Genomic DNA, 20562 nt, shown 5'->3' on the forward strand with positions numbered 1-20562 from the left:
GCCCACGCAGGCACGCTATACTACAACTGCTTCCAAGCAAAGCTACCAGATCAAGGGTGTGGGTCAGAGCTACCTCTTTTGCTTGGGCATTGAAGACTGTCTACTTCAGAGACCGCTGTTCTCTCCTGTGCCTTCAACCTCTCCTCCTTCACTTGCCCCAGCAGAAAGCACCACCAAACCCATTTCTGCAGGCCCCATAAAATACTGATCTTCCCTTCACCCTGTATCTGCCCACTTCTCTTGTCAGAGCCAAGCTTCTTTCTTGAGCAGTTCACACCCTTGCTACACCATATCCTCTCCCACTAACGTCCCAGTGTGTACCCAACTGGCTTGTGGCCTGTCCTCTTCCTCTCCTGCCCAACACTACTCAGGCAGTGACTGGTCAATTGCTAAATGAATAGACACCACCCAGTGCTTGTTTTTCTTGACCCTGGTATGTTTACCTGGTGATGTGACAGCAGCGTTCTAAAAACTCTCCACTCCTGGCTTTTTTCGGAGCCCCACCTTCTCCTGTACCCCACTTCCCTCTTGCTACTTCAGTCCCATGTTTCTTGATGATTTCTCTTCTGCTTTTCCTGTACCTCATGGCACTCACCTGGGATCCCAAATCAATTCATCTGCAACCCTTCTAGAATAAGGCACAATACAAGTGCTGACGTTGGCCCTCTGCTTTTCTCAAGCCAGATTCCCAACCCAGGTGATCTCAGCTATGACTCTAACTAGATACACCTGACCACCCAGAGCCAGCTGCCAAACACTTGTATTCTACTCTCCACTCAGATGTCACAAAGGTGCCTCTGCCTTCTACAAATACTTGTTCAATCCTAGCATGTCTGCTTTGACTCAATGTGGCATCCCTGCTCCCAGCATCACGCCTGGCACTAAAACATGCTTGATATATACATGTCAGTGGATAAATTATGTCAACATTAAATATGTTTGTAATTAAAAAGGGTGAGAAATGCATTCAAAGAAAATAACAGGATGCTATAGGAGAAATGAGTGGTTAGAGATCTCTCTGGGGAAATGCCATATAATACCCCCAAATTAAGAATGGGCCTGTGGGAAGATGACCACTCCAGTTGGTGCAATCAGCATATGTGAAAGACCAGGGGCAGGAAGAAGCGAAGGAAGGCCAGCCCGGAGACGGAGGCACTGGTATGAGGAGGAGCTTACAACACTTGCACTGGCTGCTGCCTGCAGAATGGCCTGGGGAAAGGGGAGGGGAGAAGTGGAAGTGGGGAGACCAGACAGGTGACCCTTCCAGGAGTCCAGGGTCTAGGCGATGAGGGGAGCTGGAGCTAGTGAGATTATGAAGACGGATTGCGAAGGAAGATTCAAGAGGTATTTTAGTGGGAAAACTGACTTGCTGTTGCAATGAATTCAATATGCAAAGTGAGGTGGAGGGGCATTTCAAGAGTAACTGCTAGGATTGTGGCTTCAGCAACTGAATGGCTGGTAGGGAAGACAAGGAGGGAAGTGGGTTTTGTGGATGGGAAGACAAGACCCAAACTCTAAGTAAGTCTGGGATGCCCGGGGACTTTGAAGTGTAAGAGAGATGTCAAATGACAAGAGGAATATTCCAGTCTGCTGCTAGGAACAGAGGTCTGAACTAGAAAGGTAAATTTGGGAGTTGTCAACTTTTATCTAGGGGAGACCAGAAAGAGATGAGGGCCTAAGACCATCCCCAAGGAGCTCAGTAGAGGAGGAAGAGTTAAGGAGGAACGAAGGCCGGGCACAGTGACTCACACCTGTAATCCCAGTATTTTAGGAGGCCGAGGCAGGAGGATCACCTGAGGTCAGGAGTTGGAGATCAGCCTGGCCGACATGGTGAAACCTTGTCTCTACTAAAAGTGTAACAAATACAAAAATTAGCTGGGTATGGTGGTACACACCTGTAGTTCCAGCTACTCGGAAGGCTGAGGCAGGAGAATTGCTGAGGCTGAGGGAGAAAATTGCCTGAACTCAGGAAGTAGAGGTCGCAGTGAGCTGAGATCGTGCCACTGCACTCCAGCCTGGGCAACAGAGCGAGACTCTGTCTCAAAACAAAACAAAACAAAAAAAATGAAGGATATGGAGAGGGGACAAGGCCCATGTCTTAAACCCAAGCATGGACCCGCCCTCTGTCCTGTTCTTCCTCCTGGGTTTCCTATCCCATGGAACTACTGACCAAAAGTGGTCAAGCCAAAGGTTAAGATGTCATTGATCCACCCTCCTCTCCCCTGCCCTTGCTGGGCTCCTGCTTCTGACCTGGATCCTGCACTTCTGCCCCATTTCATCCTCTACCCGCAGTGCTACATGGTTCCTTCATTTACACCTTCTGTCCTTGTGTAATGTAGCAGCCATTTCTAAAAGACAAAACTATGCATTAACATCCTTGAGTTTCTCCCACAGCCTGTCGGATATTGTCCAAATAACTTAGCTCAGTAGGACAGCACAGCAATGGCCTCCACTCAGAGTCAGACACACCACACTCATGAGCTGGGTGATTCTGGGGCAAGTGACCCAACTTCTCAATTTCCTCCTCTTGAAAGGGAGCTAAGGAGACCATGCTTCAGAGCTGTGAGCCTGAAAAACATTCAAGTGCTCAGTGAAGGCACCTCTCTTGTCCCTTTCACTCATGCCCCTAATGGCCAACTGTACAAACTAGTTGCATTTGCCCAAAGACACAATGACTTCACATTCCATCCTTTTCTCTCTGCCTGGAATGCCCAGCCTGCTCCAGTCATCTTGGCAAACCTTTAAATACTTTTAAATCTCCATTCCTTTACCAGCTACCTCAGGGAAACCCTCTTACGCTCGGTTTTCACCCTGCCTCCAAAGCTAAATAGGCCACTCCCTTCTCTAGGCTTCAAATCCCTGGGACAGAACCTCCACACTGTTCTGTGCATCTTCTCACTGGACTGAGTTTCCCCAGGGAACATTTTTCCAGCATCTCACATACTCAGGGCCCCGAAAGCTGTGCCCATCGTGTCTCTGGCCCCCCAACCATCGGCGGAGACAATCTCCCACCCCCAAATGTTGGCCGGTGCCTGGTGCTGGGCACGCAGTAGGTATTTAATAAGCATCTGCTAAGTGAACTTGCACGAAGTTTACCAGAAGAACAAATCACCACCACAACGAGAGAGGAAGAGCACCATGTTGCTCTAGAAGGATTCAGTTACATTGGCTGTGTAGGACTTTAGCCTGCACAGGCAGTTCTTAAACACAATCTGCTGTCAGTGTTGTGTGTGTGTGTGTTTAAAAATATAGTAACTGATAAATAGTCATAATAATCCTGATTTTCAAATTTAATTTTAATAAGGACAATCCAAAGCTAAATATTCAGATTAAAAAAAAATAATGCTTTAGACTTTCAGTTCTTAGGTTTTGAGATGGAGTCTTGCTCTGTCACCCAGGCTGCAGTGCAGTGGCACGATCTTGGCTCACAGCAACCTCCGCCTCCCGGGTTCAAGTAATTCTCCTGCCTCAGCCTTCTGAGTAGCTGGGACTACAGGTGCCCGCCACCATGCCCAGCTAATTTTTGTATTTTTAGCAGAGACGGGGTTTCACCATATTGGCCAGGCTGGTCTCAAACTCCTGACCTTGGGATCTGCCTGCCTCAGCCTCCCAAAGTGCTGGAATTATAGGCGTGAGCCACTGCACCCGGCTATTTTTAATTCAACATTTTAAACTCTGGGTTAGATTCTACCAACAAAATTATCTTGTAACAGAGAAACACTTTGGAAAATTCATTAAATGATTTGAGCCACACTAATAATGTATGATTTCACTCAACAATCAAGACCCGAAAAACCTCTATTTTAAGAGTATTTTCTTGTTGATCAAAGCAGAAACCAGAGAAAGGCAGAAAGTGCGAAGAGAAGACTCCTGCAGCTCCTTGAAATGAGCAGTGCGCCTCACTGGAAGACCTAATATTGCTTCTAAATTTCAAAGTGCCTTTCCTCCAGCCACAGTTTCAGGGTAAAGACTGCCTTTGTTTATTCTTGCACTATAAATTCTTCTATCTGAGCTGTCAGGAGAGCCTGGTTAGGACTGCTGGTGGGCATTTAAATTCATTACTTGGTTCTAGAAGCCTGAAAAGTATTTTATACTAACACCTAATTTACTAATCTATAAGAATTTATTTAAACAGTCAGAAATTAGATGAGTTCCAGACTGAAATCTGTGAGGATATATTTGCAGTTTAAGAGAGAAAATGCAATGTGTCATCTATCTCATCATGAAACTGCCATCAACAGTTTCATAGAAGGAATGGCATCGGCTGGTGCCAGAATCCTTAACTGGCCCTTCTAGGGGATAATCTAGGAGACGGGTCCATAAGATTTTTGTTTTTCAAATCTGTGCATGGGCCACAGTACTAGTGTTACTAAATTTACTTTCAAGTATTGAAGCTAGATCTTCAGAAATTCATTCTAGTTAATATAGCTGGAAACCAAAACAGGGAGGAGAAACCTTTTTAATGTTAATCTCAACAGCCAGATGCTGATGACTGAGAACAGCATCACACACTCCTTGTGAAAGGTGTTCAGTGCCCGGCACTGTGCGAGGCATGGAGCAGGTTCTCAATGCTTATTTAAATAAGGTAAGACAATTCCATCCTCATACAGATGAAAATTGTCACTGTTACAAACAATTTGGAAACAGATATATTTAACTATTATGAATTCGCAGAAACAATCTTAACATCAGTCTGTCTCCGTAATATCCCTGTTACATGGTAGTGTAATAACAAGTTTGCAGTGGTTACACAACTAGTTGCTAGAACCAATCTGCTAATTACTCTAGCATCTGAAAATTTTTAGAAAAACCCCAGGAAGTTGAGAGGTTGAGAAGAAGCACGTGATTTAAGGAGAAAACAATCTTCTTTATCCCAAGCACTGGTCTCAAGCCAAACGTGAATGTCTCCCTCATCTCCATCTACCTTCCTATCCCTTTCAGCCATCTAAGACGTTGGGCAGACAGGAAGCCCCTCTTTGCCCGCAGCTTCCACTATGCTCTGTGCTCGCTTTCTCCCCTTGTCAGGTCCCATGTCCCCAACTCATGCTGAGACTGGGCAGCCCGGCACCGCTGCCTATCAGCTGCACCTTGGGACACTATGAACGATACTAGACTTAAGGAAAGCCAAGGAAATAAAAATTTATCGGGTTTCTCTGTTGTTCTGTAATTACAGCAGCAGCTGCTGCAGATGCAGCCAAGGCAACGGCAACTCTACCACACCATACATTCAGGCATTCCCCGTGTGCCATGCATTCAGGTTCATGTTGCCTCAGTTGATACAATAACCCTGAGAACTAAATGTCGCTGTCCGCACTTGCCCTCAGGAACTCAAGCTGCAGTACCCAAGCGCTGCTTCTCTTCGGTGAGTTTCCAACTATTGCTAACGCTTGAGATAAAAAAATAGGAAGGAGCAGAATATACTGCAACAATAACACAAACCTTCATCCATTGAAAGCGAGAACAATTTAAACACGTAAACTATGTCAGACCTAAACCACAGATTCTAAAATGGGACTTAAGATGGAGGTTATGATCGATGGATGTAATCTATAAGGAGATTAAATGGGTACCATCTTATCAGTCATGATACTTGGCTCTACACGGACTTCTCAGGTTTTCCCTGATTTTTGCTGTGGTGGTACACTCTTCCGGACCTGTCAGCTGCAATCTAGCACACATGGAGGTTCAAAGAGCCTAACTGGTGCTGTTCTATGAAGGAAATTGCAGGTGCAGGTATAAACTAGCGTTAGTGAAAATGATACATAATTGTCCCTCCAACATGATTTGGATCAGGTCTAAAGCCTTCGATAGTCCCAATTACCCTATTACCCATTACCCCTTTAGTTCAAAAGCCCTGCCTGTAGCTTTCAGGTTACAACCCCTTTTTGCTGGTTCATTCTGCTTGCATCTTCACTACTGGTTTATCTCTGAAGCCCAGACTTTCAAAATATACTTGTAAGAAAAGAGTCCTCGACTTTATAGCAGAAACTTGTATGACCTCCGTATTTGCCTCTAGGAATCCTGTTCTCCCCTGTTCCTTTCTCTTTTGCACTTGTCCTGTAATTCTTCTGGAAATCTCTTTTTATTCCAGTCCCAGAAGCCTGCAGGCTCTTCATAATGCTATTTTCCCATCACTACACATGTACTTAAGCACATGGGTCCTATTAGCTTTGTGTCACCTGCTTTAGAGAGATGCTTACCACACGTCAGCACATCACAGGCAATCACAGTCTGGATCCCTAGAAACTCCTCCATCCATTGTCTTCCAAGAAATCACTGGAAATATTAAAGTCCTCCATTTTCATTTTAAAATCCCTTAGCCCTCTCTGGGGTGGTGGTCTTGAATCAATAAACACATTAAAGAGAAAACGATTTTGCTGTAAAATATTACACTCAATTTCAAAGAACATATTTGGCCTTGGTAGATGGATGGGCTTCTGAGGAGAAGTAGAGATTGAGACCGTTGGTACTCGGTTCAGCTGAATAATTGAACCCAAGGACACCTCACAGAGACAGACAGAACCGGGAACATTTTCAGTGCCAAGGTGAGGATGCAGTGAGGGCAATGGGCCTCCCCACTGCTCATTCATTAGCATGAAGTCATCTAAGAGCGGCTCTGTACTGGATGCTGCTGGTACAGTGAAATGCCTGGTGTATATACCCCAAAGATCATGGTCCCACAGGAAAGAGTGTCCGTGCTTTTGGTGATCACGGTGGGAACGGTGGGCGAAGCTGCTGGGGCTGAAAATTGGGTGTGGGGTCACCACCCCCTACCCATCCATCAGCTCTCACTCAGCGACTTAGTGATGCTTTGCCTCCTCTGTGCCAGGTGCTGAAGAGATGACAGTGAGCAAAGTCAAGCACTGGCCCTGCCTTCAAAGAGCTCACAGCCTGGAATTCTCTTATGAGGTTAGAAATCCAAAGGGAATTTATCTAAAGAGGGCACTCACTTTAGGAGAAAGTCCAAAAGATCAAGCACTAACCTTTAATAAAGCACAAGTCCCAGGTTATAGCTGAAAACCACCTCCAAGCTCCCCCCGTCCATTTCAACACTGTCAGCATTCCCCAATGCCAAAGAGGACTGAATTTAGAGATCTCTTCCTTTGGAGTTCTGCAGAATTTTCATTCCTGCTTATGCTGTCTCTAGCATAATCTTTTATCTCCTCCCACTCCATACTTGCAATCTACTTCTTTCACAGTATGTGAACTAGAGTTGACGGCAGGAATTTTGAGTTGGATTAAAATAGGCATGGTCCTTTAACATTTTAAAAATAACTTTTGAGATGGATTTGGATCTCAGCATTATCATGTTACAAAAATCATAAAGGAAATTTCATAAGATAAATTTATCTTTGAGTTTCGCTACTTGCCAATTTCACTAAACATTTGGAAGGCTGGCTGGGCTTCATTTTATATTGGGCTTTTGGAGACTCTGTAGCTGTAGTTAGGCTGTATTTTAACACAGGGCTAAGGATTCAGATCACAAAGCCCAAACATGTGGAGCTCAATTTAAGGTTCAATGTATAATCCTGACAACATTCCACTCTGTTTTCAACAGTCTCAACTTGCACATTATCAGGCCTTGTAGAGCATTTCAGGGCCTCTGGTTGAAAAGAAAAGGGCAAGTAGCCAGATATGCACACACATTCCAAACAAAAGGTATAATGATGAGACCAACACACCTGAGGTAAATATGTAATTACTTGTCTGCAAAATGTGTCTTAAATAAAAGGAAACACTCCTCCTTGGAAATTCCTTAGAGTTGAAAATTTAAAGGTGACTCAAAAGCAAAGGAGATGTCATTTAGCAGATCGGTTCTTAACAATTTCCTTAGAGGACTGTGTATCACAATGGCACTATTGGAAAAGGTAGTGGCATACCTTTTAATATGCGGTGCTATAAGTGCTGTGCATAAAATAAGAAGCAATGTGTAGGCAGTAGCAATTAAATTGCTTATGCACTCAAACATTTGCCTTGAAGTATAATAAAACTGAGCATGAAATGAAAGGTTCATGCAGGCCTATGAGCAAAACCAAAACAGAAACCCGAAAGCCCACCCCAGCCCCCCCAGCCTACCCCCTGCCCTCCCCGGCCACCCTGCCAGGCCCCCCACACATTTTTCCTGTGGGCTTAAAACCCTTCTGTTTTGGGAGACCTACAGGCTTTATACATTCACCTGGTGGCTCATGAAGACCAGAAACACTGTCATAGAAAGAAGCTCTCTGAATATTCTGAATCTCTAAAGCAGAGAAACAGCAAAAACAGGACAGAAGAGCAAATACACAAACACTTCGGTTAGTGTGAAAGACATTCGACAGCACAAGTCAACTTTGAAATTGGGCTACAAAAGGAGCTAGTCCAAGGCAGATCCCATGCAAACATGACTGTTTAGAGCATTTGCACATTTGGACAAAGTTCTTTATAAAATAGATTAAGGCTCAATCAAAAGAGCACATTCCCAGCTCCTGGTGTGAGCATTACATGATATCAATGTCAAATGATTACCCCATGTAAATGCAAGATGAATTTTAGGAGGAATAGGCACTATTTGAGTCGTCTATCAGAAAAATCTCTTATAGCGAGTAGCTTAGGACATGACGGCAGTGAAGTCACAGCACTATGGCGAATGTACGTATTAGTGGCTTTTACTGTCACGAATTATGCTGCTGTGTAATTTTACTTCCAGTACAGATTCTCGGAAATATAATTTCCGAAAAATGATTTGAATACAAATTACTATACAATAGATATACCATTAAGGAAAACAAAATTCAAGTTCTGTTGTAGCAAAATGTTAAAATAATTTTGAATCATAAGCAAGATTATACTTATTGATCATACTGTTACTCATGAAAATATCCTAGGAGGTACATTGACATGAAAATGCAGTCTTTAGGGTTTTTTTTTCCCCTTCAATATAAACCTTAAGAAGTGCCAAGAAGTCCTTTGCAGCTGGTAAAGAGATCCAAACAACATCTTTTAGCAAAAAGTAGGGCATTATAAATCTCTAGGGCAGGGCTGCCACCAATAAATATTTCTCTTGGTTTGGCCTTGAGAAAACTCTAAAATCTAACACAAACTCTATTTTTTTTTTCTTTTTCTTTCTTTTTTTTCAGTGGAGACAGGGTCTCGCTGTGTTACCCAGGCTGGTCTTGAACTCCTGGGGTCAAGCAATCATCCTGCCTCAGCCCCCCAAACTGCTGGGATTACAGGCGTGAGCCACCATGCCCAGCCATAAACTGTATTTTAACACAAAATGTTTCATACTCTAGGTGCTGTACCTTCTTCACAGGCAAACTATATTCATATATCATATATTCATCTATTCATGTTCAACTTGACATTTTCTGCTTTTGCATTTCAGTGGCCCTAAAAAGAGGAAAATAATGTTTTTCTAGGGTTATTTTTCTAGAGAAAAATTGCTCCCCTTATCCTGAGAACTCTACATCCACAGTGAACAGTGATAAATCCTCCACCTCAGAATCTTCTTTAAACTTCTATGCCTGCCACTACTTTATGTACGAAACAAACTGTCTTCAAAATTGGACAAACATGATACTGCTTCTCTGCCCGCTCCTCACCCTGAAGAACAGCGCCTCCCAACAGCGAGTGGCCTCTGAGATATTCTCTGTCACTCAGATGAAACTAACTGTCCACCTAAGCTGAAGAGCGACAGCACCTCCTGCTAAGAGTGGCATTATCTGGAGAGCAAACACGTAGGAGTATTCCAGAGCAGAGGCTAGCGGAGCCAAAGCAAACCTGGGGTAGATAAGATATCCTTTGGCTTATTTTGACAAGAATGGCCAAATGCACTCCCAACGGCATATCTTTAGAAAGACAAAGGCCATCAATAGGGCTGTGCAAACATGGCGTCTATGGGTCAGAACTGTGGACTAAGTACAGATGAATGGGGCTCACGCCAAGGGCTGAAGGAGCTCAGCAAGGCTTAGAGTTTCCTCTAAGCATTTCTGTAATCAAATGAATAACTTTCCTGTATCTCTTAAATGGAAGACACAAAAGTGCAGGTAAGGAGTCTCCAGACAGGGTCCTACCTGTAAGACGTAGCATCTGTGATCTGTAATTTGTATGACATCTCACCCTCCCACCTCCACCCTTGCCCACCAAATCTTACATACCTACAGCTTCTGACCTATTGTGCCAAAGCCCTCTCCAGTATCTGGGGCCTGGTGAGACCTGAAGCTAAAGAAGAATGGAAGGAGGAAGTAGGATGCTGGGAGCCAAGAAAAAGACTAGCTCAGTTCTGTTACTGCATCTGTGTATATCCTGGTTTCTCAACTGGATTACCAGCTCTTGGGAGGCAGGGGACATGTCTCTCATTGCTTCCAGATCCAGCTCACAGATTATTGCCATGGGAAGTACATAATTAGGTATGTAGTATTATACGAATGGGTCAAGTGCTGAATGGGTGTTTCCAACACCATTTTTGGTTAAGGAATATAAGACAAGGACTAAAAAAGGGTTCATAGTGTCAGAATAAATATGTAATAAAGGACCTCGTTTCTATGCTTATAATGTCAGTGGTCCCAATACCTGTTTTCCTTCAAAATGAAGAGAAAACCAGTTTTTAAGGCTGGTTTTCAAAAACCAGGGAAAAGTTCCCGTTTCCTCTGTTCCCGTTTCCCAGGCATCGTCTCCATGCCCACTGTCATCTTCAGTTGTCCCATACTCAACTCCCCACTTCCAGGCTCTTTCACTCCAATCCACCCAACAAACACTGCCTGTTTCACTTCTTCGAGTTCAGAAGGGGTCACTACCCAAGGTCACAAACCTACTGACACTATTTCTTCAGCACAGTCTCAAGAACAAATTCCACTAGAGATGGGACATGAAGACTCTCCAGCCTAGCCTCAACCTACCAGCCTGGCCTCATTTCCTGCTCACTCTTCTCTGCCCCAGCCCTCTCTAAAGCCAAATGGAAGACTCCTCCTGAGCTATGATTTTCGACCTCTCCACCGTGATCATTCTGTACTTCTCCTCCTGCCAACTTCATTTCTACAAATGCCACCCCAGACACTCACTCCTGGAGCTAGTTCATGTAAACCTTCTTACCCGCAAATGTTTAAGGCATAACCAGGCCATGAATGCTCATAAATTAGTGCTGAAAACACTGTGTGGCACTTAGCAGGTGCTCAGGAGATGTCAGCTTCCATTGTTTAATCAACAAATCATTTTTATTCTTTAAGGACAAGGAAAATTGCATCCTCTCGTTATGACATTTTCCCTTTAGCGCCCCAGAAAAAGGCAGTCCCTTCCTCTGTTGTACATCCCTAAAAACTCACTGTGCCATTTCCATGGCATTTATCACAGATCCACTTTGCATACTGATCTCACTCCCTCTGCTGTGTTCTAAGACCTTACGAGGGTATCCGGAGGAGAAGCTGAACATGAAGAGACTTTGTAACCTACACAGTCCCCAATGCTGTCACAGCGGAAGTGATTCCTAAAGGAATACAAATCCTTACGACTGCAACATTACTCTCCCTCTTCTTCCTCACACATTTCCAACTCACCAGCGCTGGTCTTTCTAGCACTGTAGACCCTGTAACAGCCTGAGCTCAGAGGTCTTTTCTATTCTCATCTCAGTTTCTCATACCCCACTCTTAACATTGCCTATCGACAAGGCGAAGAGGAGCTCATCACTGAGGATACTGTAAGTTCTACTGGAGCTCCCTGCTTCTCTTCCCAGTCCTCACACAGCATCCCTCGACTGAGTAGGTCACTGGAAGTGACACTGTGCATTCAGTAGTCAGTTGAAGACTTTCACCTAAAGATACAAAGATTAAAGCCTTCTGTTTTACTTGTTGGAAAGCTCGTCTTTCCCCCAGGTCCCTCCCGTCTTTGCTATGTCTCAGACCCACAGTCTGTTCCCAGGACGCATGCGTGCAGGTGTGCATCCCACCCCTGCAGATCCCTCACACTGACTTGATCTGACAGACACAGTCATTCTTAAGATGATCTTTTATAGGGTCACATTTCCCCTAGTCACTTTCTCTGTGTCCATTCTTCAATTCTTGTCTCTTTCCTTTGGCCCCAACTGCACTTAGCCCTCTTCTTCTCTGCTTCCATTTCTTTCCCTCTACCTCTGAGAAGACAGCTAGATTACAAGGCTTAAGATGCTACAGAGAAAGCAGACGTGAGCCAGGTAACCGAATAGGTCTGGCCTCAGGGTCAGGGTCTAGGCAGGGGTAGATCCAGGGCTAAGGTCCTGCATGGCCTGAAGCCAGGCAAAGAGGTGGAATAGAGCCAGGATGAAATGTAGCAGGAGAGCTGAGCTCTAGGAGAAGATACTGGTTCCCACAATGCATATAGACACAGAGACATTGTGATTTTCTGGTACTAGTAAAATCTTGTAGTCTACCATAAAAATCACCAAAATTCTTCACCTGAGGTTCATATAACAAAAGAACTCTGAGGACTGATGGAAAGAAAAGCAACTGATCTAAATGCAGGCGATTTGAGTTTATCCACCAGCCACTGGGTGTCCGGGGCAGGTGGTGAGGAAGGATGTAGCTCAGGAGGCCTGACACAGGGAAAATGGAATGAGCAGGCCTTCTCAGGTTTTGTATCGCAGTGTTCCTGGATTATAACTGAATTGGGACTGCGGTGGCCTGAGGCATATGTGTATGTCTTTGTGGCTCCGGGCCTAGAATGTTTCTGTACTCCCTATAACATCTGACCAAGAAGGCAGATGTCTCTGTATTCATTTCTTAACCCAAGTATTCTTAAAACGGATAAATTCCCATATAATGGCAGCCCTGCTCTAGGGAAAGAAAGACTTTAAAGTAAGAAGTATATATATCCATATATATGTAAAAGAACCATCTATAAACCTTAATTATAAAAGATTCCAGCCAAGCATAATTACAAAGATAAGCGCTTTCTTACCATCTTTCCAAAGCTCTGCCACAAATCTGTCTGATGACTGGTGCAAAAGGGTGGCCACGTTGTCATTCAGGGGGTCCATGTTCTTCATCAGCCACTCATCTGCCTTATAGTCCACCTATCCCGCACCAGAGCCAAAAGTGGTGAAATGGAGAACACAGAACCAAACACAAAAACAAAAACACTTTAAGCCTCAACCAAAAACTTTTATACAACAGTCCCCAAACTGGGCTGTCTGAAAGACAGTATGTTTGTAATATATACTGTATTTGTTTATAAACGTTTATCAGCACCTTTGTTACACCTTCATAAAAATGTAGCAACATTTCAAACACAGCCATTTTAATCCAGTTATTCAACATAAGAGCTCTTACCTTCCCTGCATAATGTATAATGCAAAAATCAGCTTTGTCTTTTAGTTGTCGAGGTTTCTGAAACTTGGAGTGGGAACCTTGCTCTTGAACCAGTTTTTCAACAAAGGTTTTATCTGTGGCTTTAGGGAACCAGCATTCTTCATCCAAAAGGGCCAGTACACCAGGAGGGTTCGCCTGATAATGACAGGCAACAAGAATTCACAAGTTTTGCTTGCCACTTTAATACTACTGAGTTTGGCACTTCAACTTCTAAAACAATTAGTTTTATGAAGATCCATGGAAAACAAACTGCTAGGATGGAAGGGAATGTCTAAGCCATAACAAGTTTATAATTCAAACACTGACATCTCAAACTGCTAAATAAGTATTAGCACAAAAACAGAGGAGTAACTTATCTCAAACTTATAAATACTGTATGTAAATTGCAAGTAAATGAATTCCAAGCAGATGGCTCCACAAAAGTCACAAATAAAAGAAGCCAGAAACGCAGTGGGAGTGGAGAGATGAAACTGAATGTTTATATTCAGTGACTGGAGAAATCATTATAACACCTCAACTAGCAAGAATGCTTCAGACATTTTACATCCTAATCAGTTTAAGTTTCTGTTTAAGTAATTTTTAAATTAACGGTATCACTTTATAGTTGGCAAAATATTTTAAACTATTAAGTAGAGTATATGGAAACTGATAAACTAAGTCATCAGTTGCTTTATATATTTAACATGCACTTGACAATCTATTTTATGTGATTCAATGATCACTGAAAAAAAGTAGCACTTTGGGAGGCCAAGGCGGGTGGATCACGAGGTCAGGAGTTCAAGACCAGCCTGGCCAATATGGTGAAACCCCGTCTTTACTAAAAATACAAAAATTAGCTGGGTGTGGTGGCAGGCACCTGTAGTCCCAACTACTCAGGAGGGTGAGGCAGGAGAATTGGTTGGACCTAGGAGGCGGAGGTTGCAGTGAGCTAAGATGGTGCCACTGCATTCCAGCCTGGGCAACAGAGCAAGACTCCGTCTCAAAACAAAAAAAAGAAAAGAAAAGAAGAAGTGCTAGATGAATCTATATATAGAGAGAGTAGATTAGTGGTGGTTGGAGGTTGAGGGAAGAGAATGTGGAGTGACCACTAATGGGTAAGAGGTTTCTTTCGGGGGTGATGAAAATGTGGCAGGATTAGCTAGTGGTAGTGGTTCCACAACTTTGTGAATATACTACAGACATCACTGAATTGTAGTTTTAAAAGGGTGGATTTCACGCTTTGTGAATTATGTCTCAATTTTTCAAAAGGCCTACAGCTCACCATTGTCTGGAGTGACTTCCTTTTTGGAGGTAAATGACACATGAAAGCTAAATAAGATATTTAAATAGTGATGGTCTATTTTCTAGTGTTTCTGGGTTATCGTTTATTACCACACTGCAAATACGGCAAGTGTGTGATATAAAACTGAACTTGTATCAGTTCTAGGGCACACTCATGAAATCAGCTTTTTGAATAAGACTCTAAGATCAGTTCTCTTCAACTCACAAAGCCTTCATATTTACTGGCAAAGAGTTGGCAATACACACAAATACTGTTTTTAAAAGTAGCTAGAGGCTATGGTTAAATACAAATGAAACAGTGTAATAACGTGGTCAGAGAAAGGGATGGGTGATCTGAATGCCCGTGGGTGGAAGCTGGGGGAACCCTTCTGCAATGGAGATCCTTACCCCAGGACTCCTCCACCTGAAAGAATTGTCAGGGCTTCAGATCAGCTAAAAGAAGACAGTAATCTGAGGCAACTGGGATTAGGTCACTTTAGAGGAACTCAGAGTGGCAGGTAACTCAATCCACCCCAATCACACAAGTGTGAGAAATGAAGTTCCACGTTAATGTTAATATAACAGAAACATCCTCCTTTTACCCTCACTTTTACATTCTTAGCCACTTTTAATGAGAAGTTTCCTAAATTCTGACACAGTATCTCAAATAAAATTTGCATTTTTTCTAAATGATTTGGTGACAGCGTGATTATGAATATCATTATTGTGTCTCCTTTTTATTTTTTCCACTTCATCCTTCAATGTCAAGATCTCTATTATCATTCCTTCTCTTAACTGGGTATTTCCAAGAGCTGTAAGCTGAGAAGCCTATGTTTCTGAATATTGGTCATAGGTTTTGTGAGAGCTTTTGAACTCAGAGGTTTGCCTGCTACCAGCCTACAATCTTGCGAGGCAGGGGTTGGGATTATGTGAGATGAGGTAAGCCTGGCGCCGGCCTGTCAGGTGCCACCACAGAGGACGTTTTTTTGGCATTTTCCGTCTAGAAAGTATTGTTTTCACTCTCCATTTTGCAAGGAACATCAATGGGATCATTATCCCATGTCATTCCACAGGCTGTCGTTAAATTCCCCGTCATCATAAACTCTCATGGGGTTTTAAAAATGTTATGTTTTTATGTATTATTATTATTATTTTTTGAGACGGAGTCTCGCTCTTGTCCCCCAGGCTGGAGTGCGGTCGTGCGATCTTGGCTTGCTGCAACCTCCACCTCCTGGCTTCAAGCGATCCTCCTGCTGCAGCCTCCCGAGTAGCTGGGATTACAGACACCTGCCACCATGCCTGGCTAATTGCTTTTTGTATTTTTAGTAGAGATAGAGTTTCACCATGTTGGCCACGCTGGTCTCGAACTCCTGACCTCAGGTGATCTGCCTGCCTCGGCCTCCCAAAGTGCTGGGATTACAAGTGTGAGCCACTGTGCCTGGCCATGTTTTTATTTTTTAATCAGATTTTATATTTCTATGAATAAGTAGAATAATCCTCAAATTGAGGTACAGCGTGAGTCAGCATTAAATCTTGAATTCCCTCCCTCCCCTTTCTGAGCGCTCTCTCCTTTAAATTAGGACTATTTAGGCAGGGAATAAAGGGTCCACTCTATTGGTACATCAACAGTACCAATGTGAAATACTCCCTTCCCTTATTTACATAAATACCCAAACAATTCTTTAGGCAACAAAGCAGTGATGAAATGTAACTTAAGGAAGAGCCTAGAAGTACCAGTACAAAGAGTATAGGAAGGAAAGAAGGAACGAGTTAACTAGTTCTACTCATTGCCTGTCAGTGTCTGGGCATAACTGGTGACTAGGAACATCATGACTTCCCAGCTCCAATACTTTCTGAATGCCCAGCTGCTGTGGTTTCAATGTGTTCCCCAAAAGTTTACATGTTGGGAACCTGATTCCTAATGCAGCAGTGTTGAGACAGAAGGCTTTAGGAGGTGACTGGGTCATGGGGGCTCTTTCCTAGCACACGGATTAATTCGTTCCTGGATCAGTGGGTTGTTGAGGAGGTGGGTTAGTTATCGTGAGAGCGGGTCTGTCATAAAAAGCTAGTTTGGCCATTTCTTAGGAGCCCCCCTCACCATGTGATGCCCTGTGCCACCTCAGGACTCTGCCGAGAGTCCCCACCAGCAAGAATACCCTCATCCAATGCAGCCCCTAGACCTGGGACTTCCCAGCCTACAAGATATCAATTTATTTTCTTCATAAATTACTCCGTCTTAGTTATTCAGTTATAGTAACAGAAAACAGACTAGGACACTCGCCAAATAACTTCCCTAAAATACCACTTTCAATGTGCTGTTCGCCTGCTAATTTCTGACCATAAACCTCATCCCTGGAATGCTCCCTGCACAGCATCTACACCTGTAATACCTTCCACAACACTGCCAGCCTACTTTGTGGCCTTTGCCTTTTTCTGAATTCACCCAGCATCACTTAGAGTCGTACCTAGGAACCAATGAACTCACCACTATGTTGTGTTCTGTTCTCTTGCTTCAAGATCAGGTTCTTGAGGACCAAGGCTATGGTATATACTATCTCATATCCCCATGGCACCCCCAGTCTGCATTTCTAGGCCATAACTGAGGATTTAATAAATTATTTTCTTTTTTTTTGAGATGGGGTCTCACTCTGTCACTCAGGCTGGAATGAAGTGGTGTGACCATATCACTGTAGCCTCCAACTCAGGGCCTCAAAGGATCCTCCTGCCTCAGCCTCCTGAGTAGCTGGTACTACATGGACATGACATCATGCCTGGCTAATTTTAAAACTTTCTTGTAGAGATGTAGTCTTACTGTGTTGCCCAGGCTGGTCTCAAACTCCTGGTCTTAAGTGATCCTCTCACCTCAGCTTTCCAAAGCACTGGGATTACAGGTATGAGCCGCCACACCTGGTCCAATAAATTGCTATCTGGATCTTATTCTACTACAATATTTACACTTAAGGCCTGGAAAATAATTAAAAACATAAACATCAAACCCCTTCTACTTCACTTATTTTTTGGGGGGAACAGGGTCTCATGTTGTCACCTAGACTGGAGTGCAGTGGTGCAATCTCGGCTCACGGCAACCTCTGCCTCCTGTGTTTAAGTGATTCTTGTGTCTCAGCCTCCCGAGTAGCTAGGACTACAGGCACATGCCACCACATCCAGCTAATTTTTTGTATTTTTAGCAGAGATGAGGTTTCACCATGTTGGCCAGGCTGGTCTCGAACTCCTGACCTCAAGTGATCCGCCTGCCCCAGCCTCCCAAAGTGCTGGGATTACAGGTGGGAGCCATTGCACCTGGCCTTCTACCTCACCTATTTTTGCTTGGAGTTAGTTATTAGGGTTGAAATGTTTAATTACCCCATCATTTTCACCTTTAGAGTACAATTATTGTGTGAGAGTAAAAAATACATGAAAAAATAGTAAAGTATTTTGTCCTAGAGGATAAAGCAAAAGAAATGCAATTAAGTAACATTAAGAATTAATATTTGTAAGACTCATTTAAAGGTCACAAAACCATTAGATTTAAAAACACTCTAAAAACATTTTAAAAAATAAGACAGGTAATTTTCCATTTGGAAGACTTTCGGCACAATTATTCCTAAAAAGATATTGACCTAGCAAATTTTATGGGTTCTCGTCCATCCTAAAATAAAACTGCAGATACATAATCATTATATTCTTAAACTGTGGGACTTCCAGTGTCATATGGACACATACAATAAGCATGTCAAAAAACATACCATATAGTCATCAACAGTACCAATGTGAAATACTCCCTTCCCTTATTTACATAAATACCCAAACAATTCTTTAGGCAACAAAGCAGTGATGAAATGTAACGAAATGTGTTCATGTGCTTGTGTATGCACAAGTTACCTGGAAGTCACTACAAGCATGCCACCTCTAAATGACCCTGTAGGGTACAAAGAAGCAACTATCCTCACAACTACAGGTAATTTAAGATTTTTGCTATAAATGTGCCTTGAAAGGTATGTATTATAAAAGCCAAATGAAAATTATCCATTGCTTTCCTTAAACTCAAATTTCTAATGTGCTGGAACTACATCTCTAATATGGGTGAATGTCTTCTAGGTTCTTCCTCTTCCCGATGTGCCACTGCTCCTCCTGACTGTGGGTGCTGTGCCATCCACGATCTCTAGCCACGAGACCTCCAACACCTTCAAACATGAAGAATACAAGTGGCAACCAGAGACTGAGCAGCCAGAACCAGAAGCCTGCTGTACCTCCTAGGAGAAAACTCTGAGTTATTCAAACATACCTACTTAACTAGTGTTAGAGCTTTCTCTACACTACAGATGTCAGTGCTTAATCATGTTTTAGTTTTTCTTATATTTTGGCAGATAGCAAAATAAAATAAATGAAGCTGATACTTTGTTGAGCAAAAGCTAAATAAGGAGTACAGAACCAGATTGTCAATACTTGCTTGAGATCACATGGAGTCGAGTTCCAAAAGTGAATGAATTATACACTCAAAGCTTGAACGTGAATGAGTTCTATGTATTTTTACAGAACATTAAACCACCAAGAAAAGAGTTTCTGATGCTTTCTAAGATTGCCACTAAAAATACATCTGACAAGACTTCCCTGAGAACAAAAACTTCACATTAAAAAAAAAATTCTGGCAAAATAAAAACCTCTTTGTACTGTAAAAGGCCAAACCTCAGTTATCTGCAAAATGGATTTATATGACACGTCTTATTCTCAGCTAAATAAACTGTCAGGTGGAGCTCCACATCCTTTGAGAGGTACACGCAAATGCCAGCACACAGGGCCATCTGCAGTCTGTGCGGGCCCGAGCCCACTATCCAGTATACCCAAGCGAGCAAGGACAGGAATCAAGCTGCGAGCAAGGACAGGAATCAAGCTGCGAGGAGAGCTAAAGAAGGGTTTTACTGGCATGCTACTGACTCTTACATTCTGTAGATATTTTATCAGAGTATCACCTTTCTGGAAAATTTAGATCAGAAAAGTATTTCACCACTGAATAGCTTGGGTAATTTCTGTCTCGGGTTATGCCACTTTAGGTCACTGCTTGAATGGAAAATGAAAGACAACGAGCAAGAGAGCGCTCTTACAGGCCTCTCTATCAGGTCGATGCACGGCTGCAGGTCCAGTCCGAAATCGATGAAGTTCCACTCGATGCCTTCGCGCTGGTATTCCTCTTGTTCCAGGATAAACATGGTGTGGTTGAACAATTGCTGCAGCTTCTCGTTGGTGTAGTTGATGCAAAGCTGTTCAAAGGAGTTCAGCTACAAATGTCAAAGAGTAATTTTCCAGACATGGGGAGGCAGAGGGAAAATGGGAATAATTAGTCAGGTAGTTATAAAACATGTTTTCATTAAAAATTACTAATTAGGTATGAAGTACATGATTGCTTCTAGCTAATGACAGTGACTAAACCAGGTGGGGTGGTCTCCCAATCCCTCTCTCACACACAGCCTTTTTGAAAAGGTAAAGAGAAAGAATATACTGTCTATGGCCACATTACTGAACTGCTAAAATGAAAAGATAATAAACTTAATATGCTAACTGAATGCTCTGCAAGTAAAACAATTCAGTTCTTATTACTGAATGGTTAAGGACTATAAATAAATAAATGAGACAGTAAGAAAAAGAAGAAAAGCAAAGGCTTGGAAAAACCAGAGGCAAAGGGAGGTGAGCGAGGTGGTGGGCGCGCATCTAAGCTGGGGTGGAGAATGCGTCTGGTTCTGTCCCACTCCACTGTCACTCAGGCTGTGGGCTCCAAGGTAAGGTAGGAAAGGAATCTTCTTTACTGCACGAAATTGTTGTTGGGAGCTCAGCGGGGCCTGGCACACGGAATGCGCTTGGTATGAGGCTCTGCATTGCTTCTCTAAGCATTCCCTTCCCTTATCAAATATTTGACCTTTGCAATATCAAAAGTGATATTGCACTGCCCTCATAAAGTGAATTTGGGCGTTTTTCATGTTATTGTCATTTC

At 43.0% G+C, this 20562-nt stretch overlaps 1 protein-coding gene across 1 annotated transcript in view; it reads right to left on the minus strand.

The window, feature by feature from the left end:
* MYH10 (myosin, heavy chain 10, non-muscle) overlaps nucleotides 1-20562 on the minus strand; it is a 154391-nt gene that overhangs the window by 51143 nt on the left and 82686 nt on the right. Inside the window, exons 14-17 of the mRNA XM_011958642.1 lie at nucleotides 19679-19852; nucleotides 13278-13451; nucleotides 12907-13021; nucleotides 8177-8239 (exon numbers count right to left, since the gene is read on the minus strand). Coding sequence (XP_011814032.1) covers nucleotides 8177-8239; nucleotides 12907-13021; nucleotides 13278-13451; nucleotides 19679-19852 — 526 coding nt within the window. The remainder of the gene's footprint in view (nucleotides 1-8176; nucleotides 8240-12906; nucleotides 13022-13277; nucleotides 13452-19678; nucleotides 19853-20562) is intronic.

Source organism: Colobus angolensis, unplaced genomic scaffold (genome assembly GCF_000951035.1).
Source record: "Colobus angolensis palliatus isolate OR3802 unplaced genomic scaffold, Cang.pa_1.0 Scaffold47, whole genome shotgun sequence".
NCBI lineage: Eukaryota > Metazoa > Chordata > Mammalia > Primates > Cercopithecidae > Colobus > Colobus angolensis.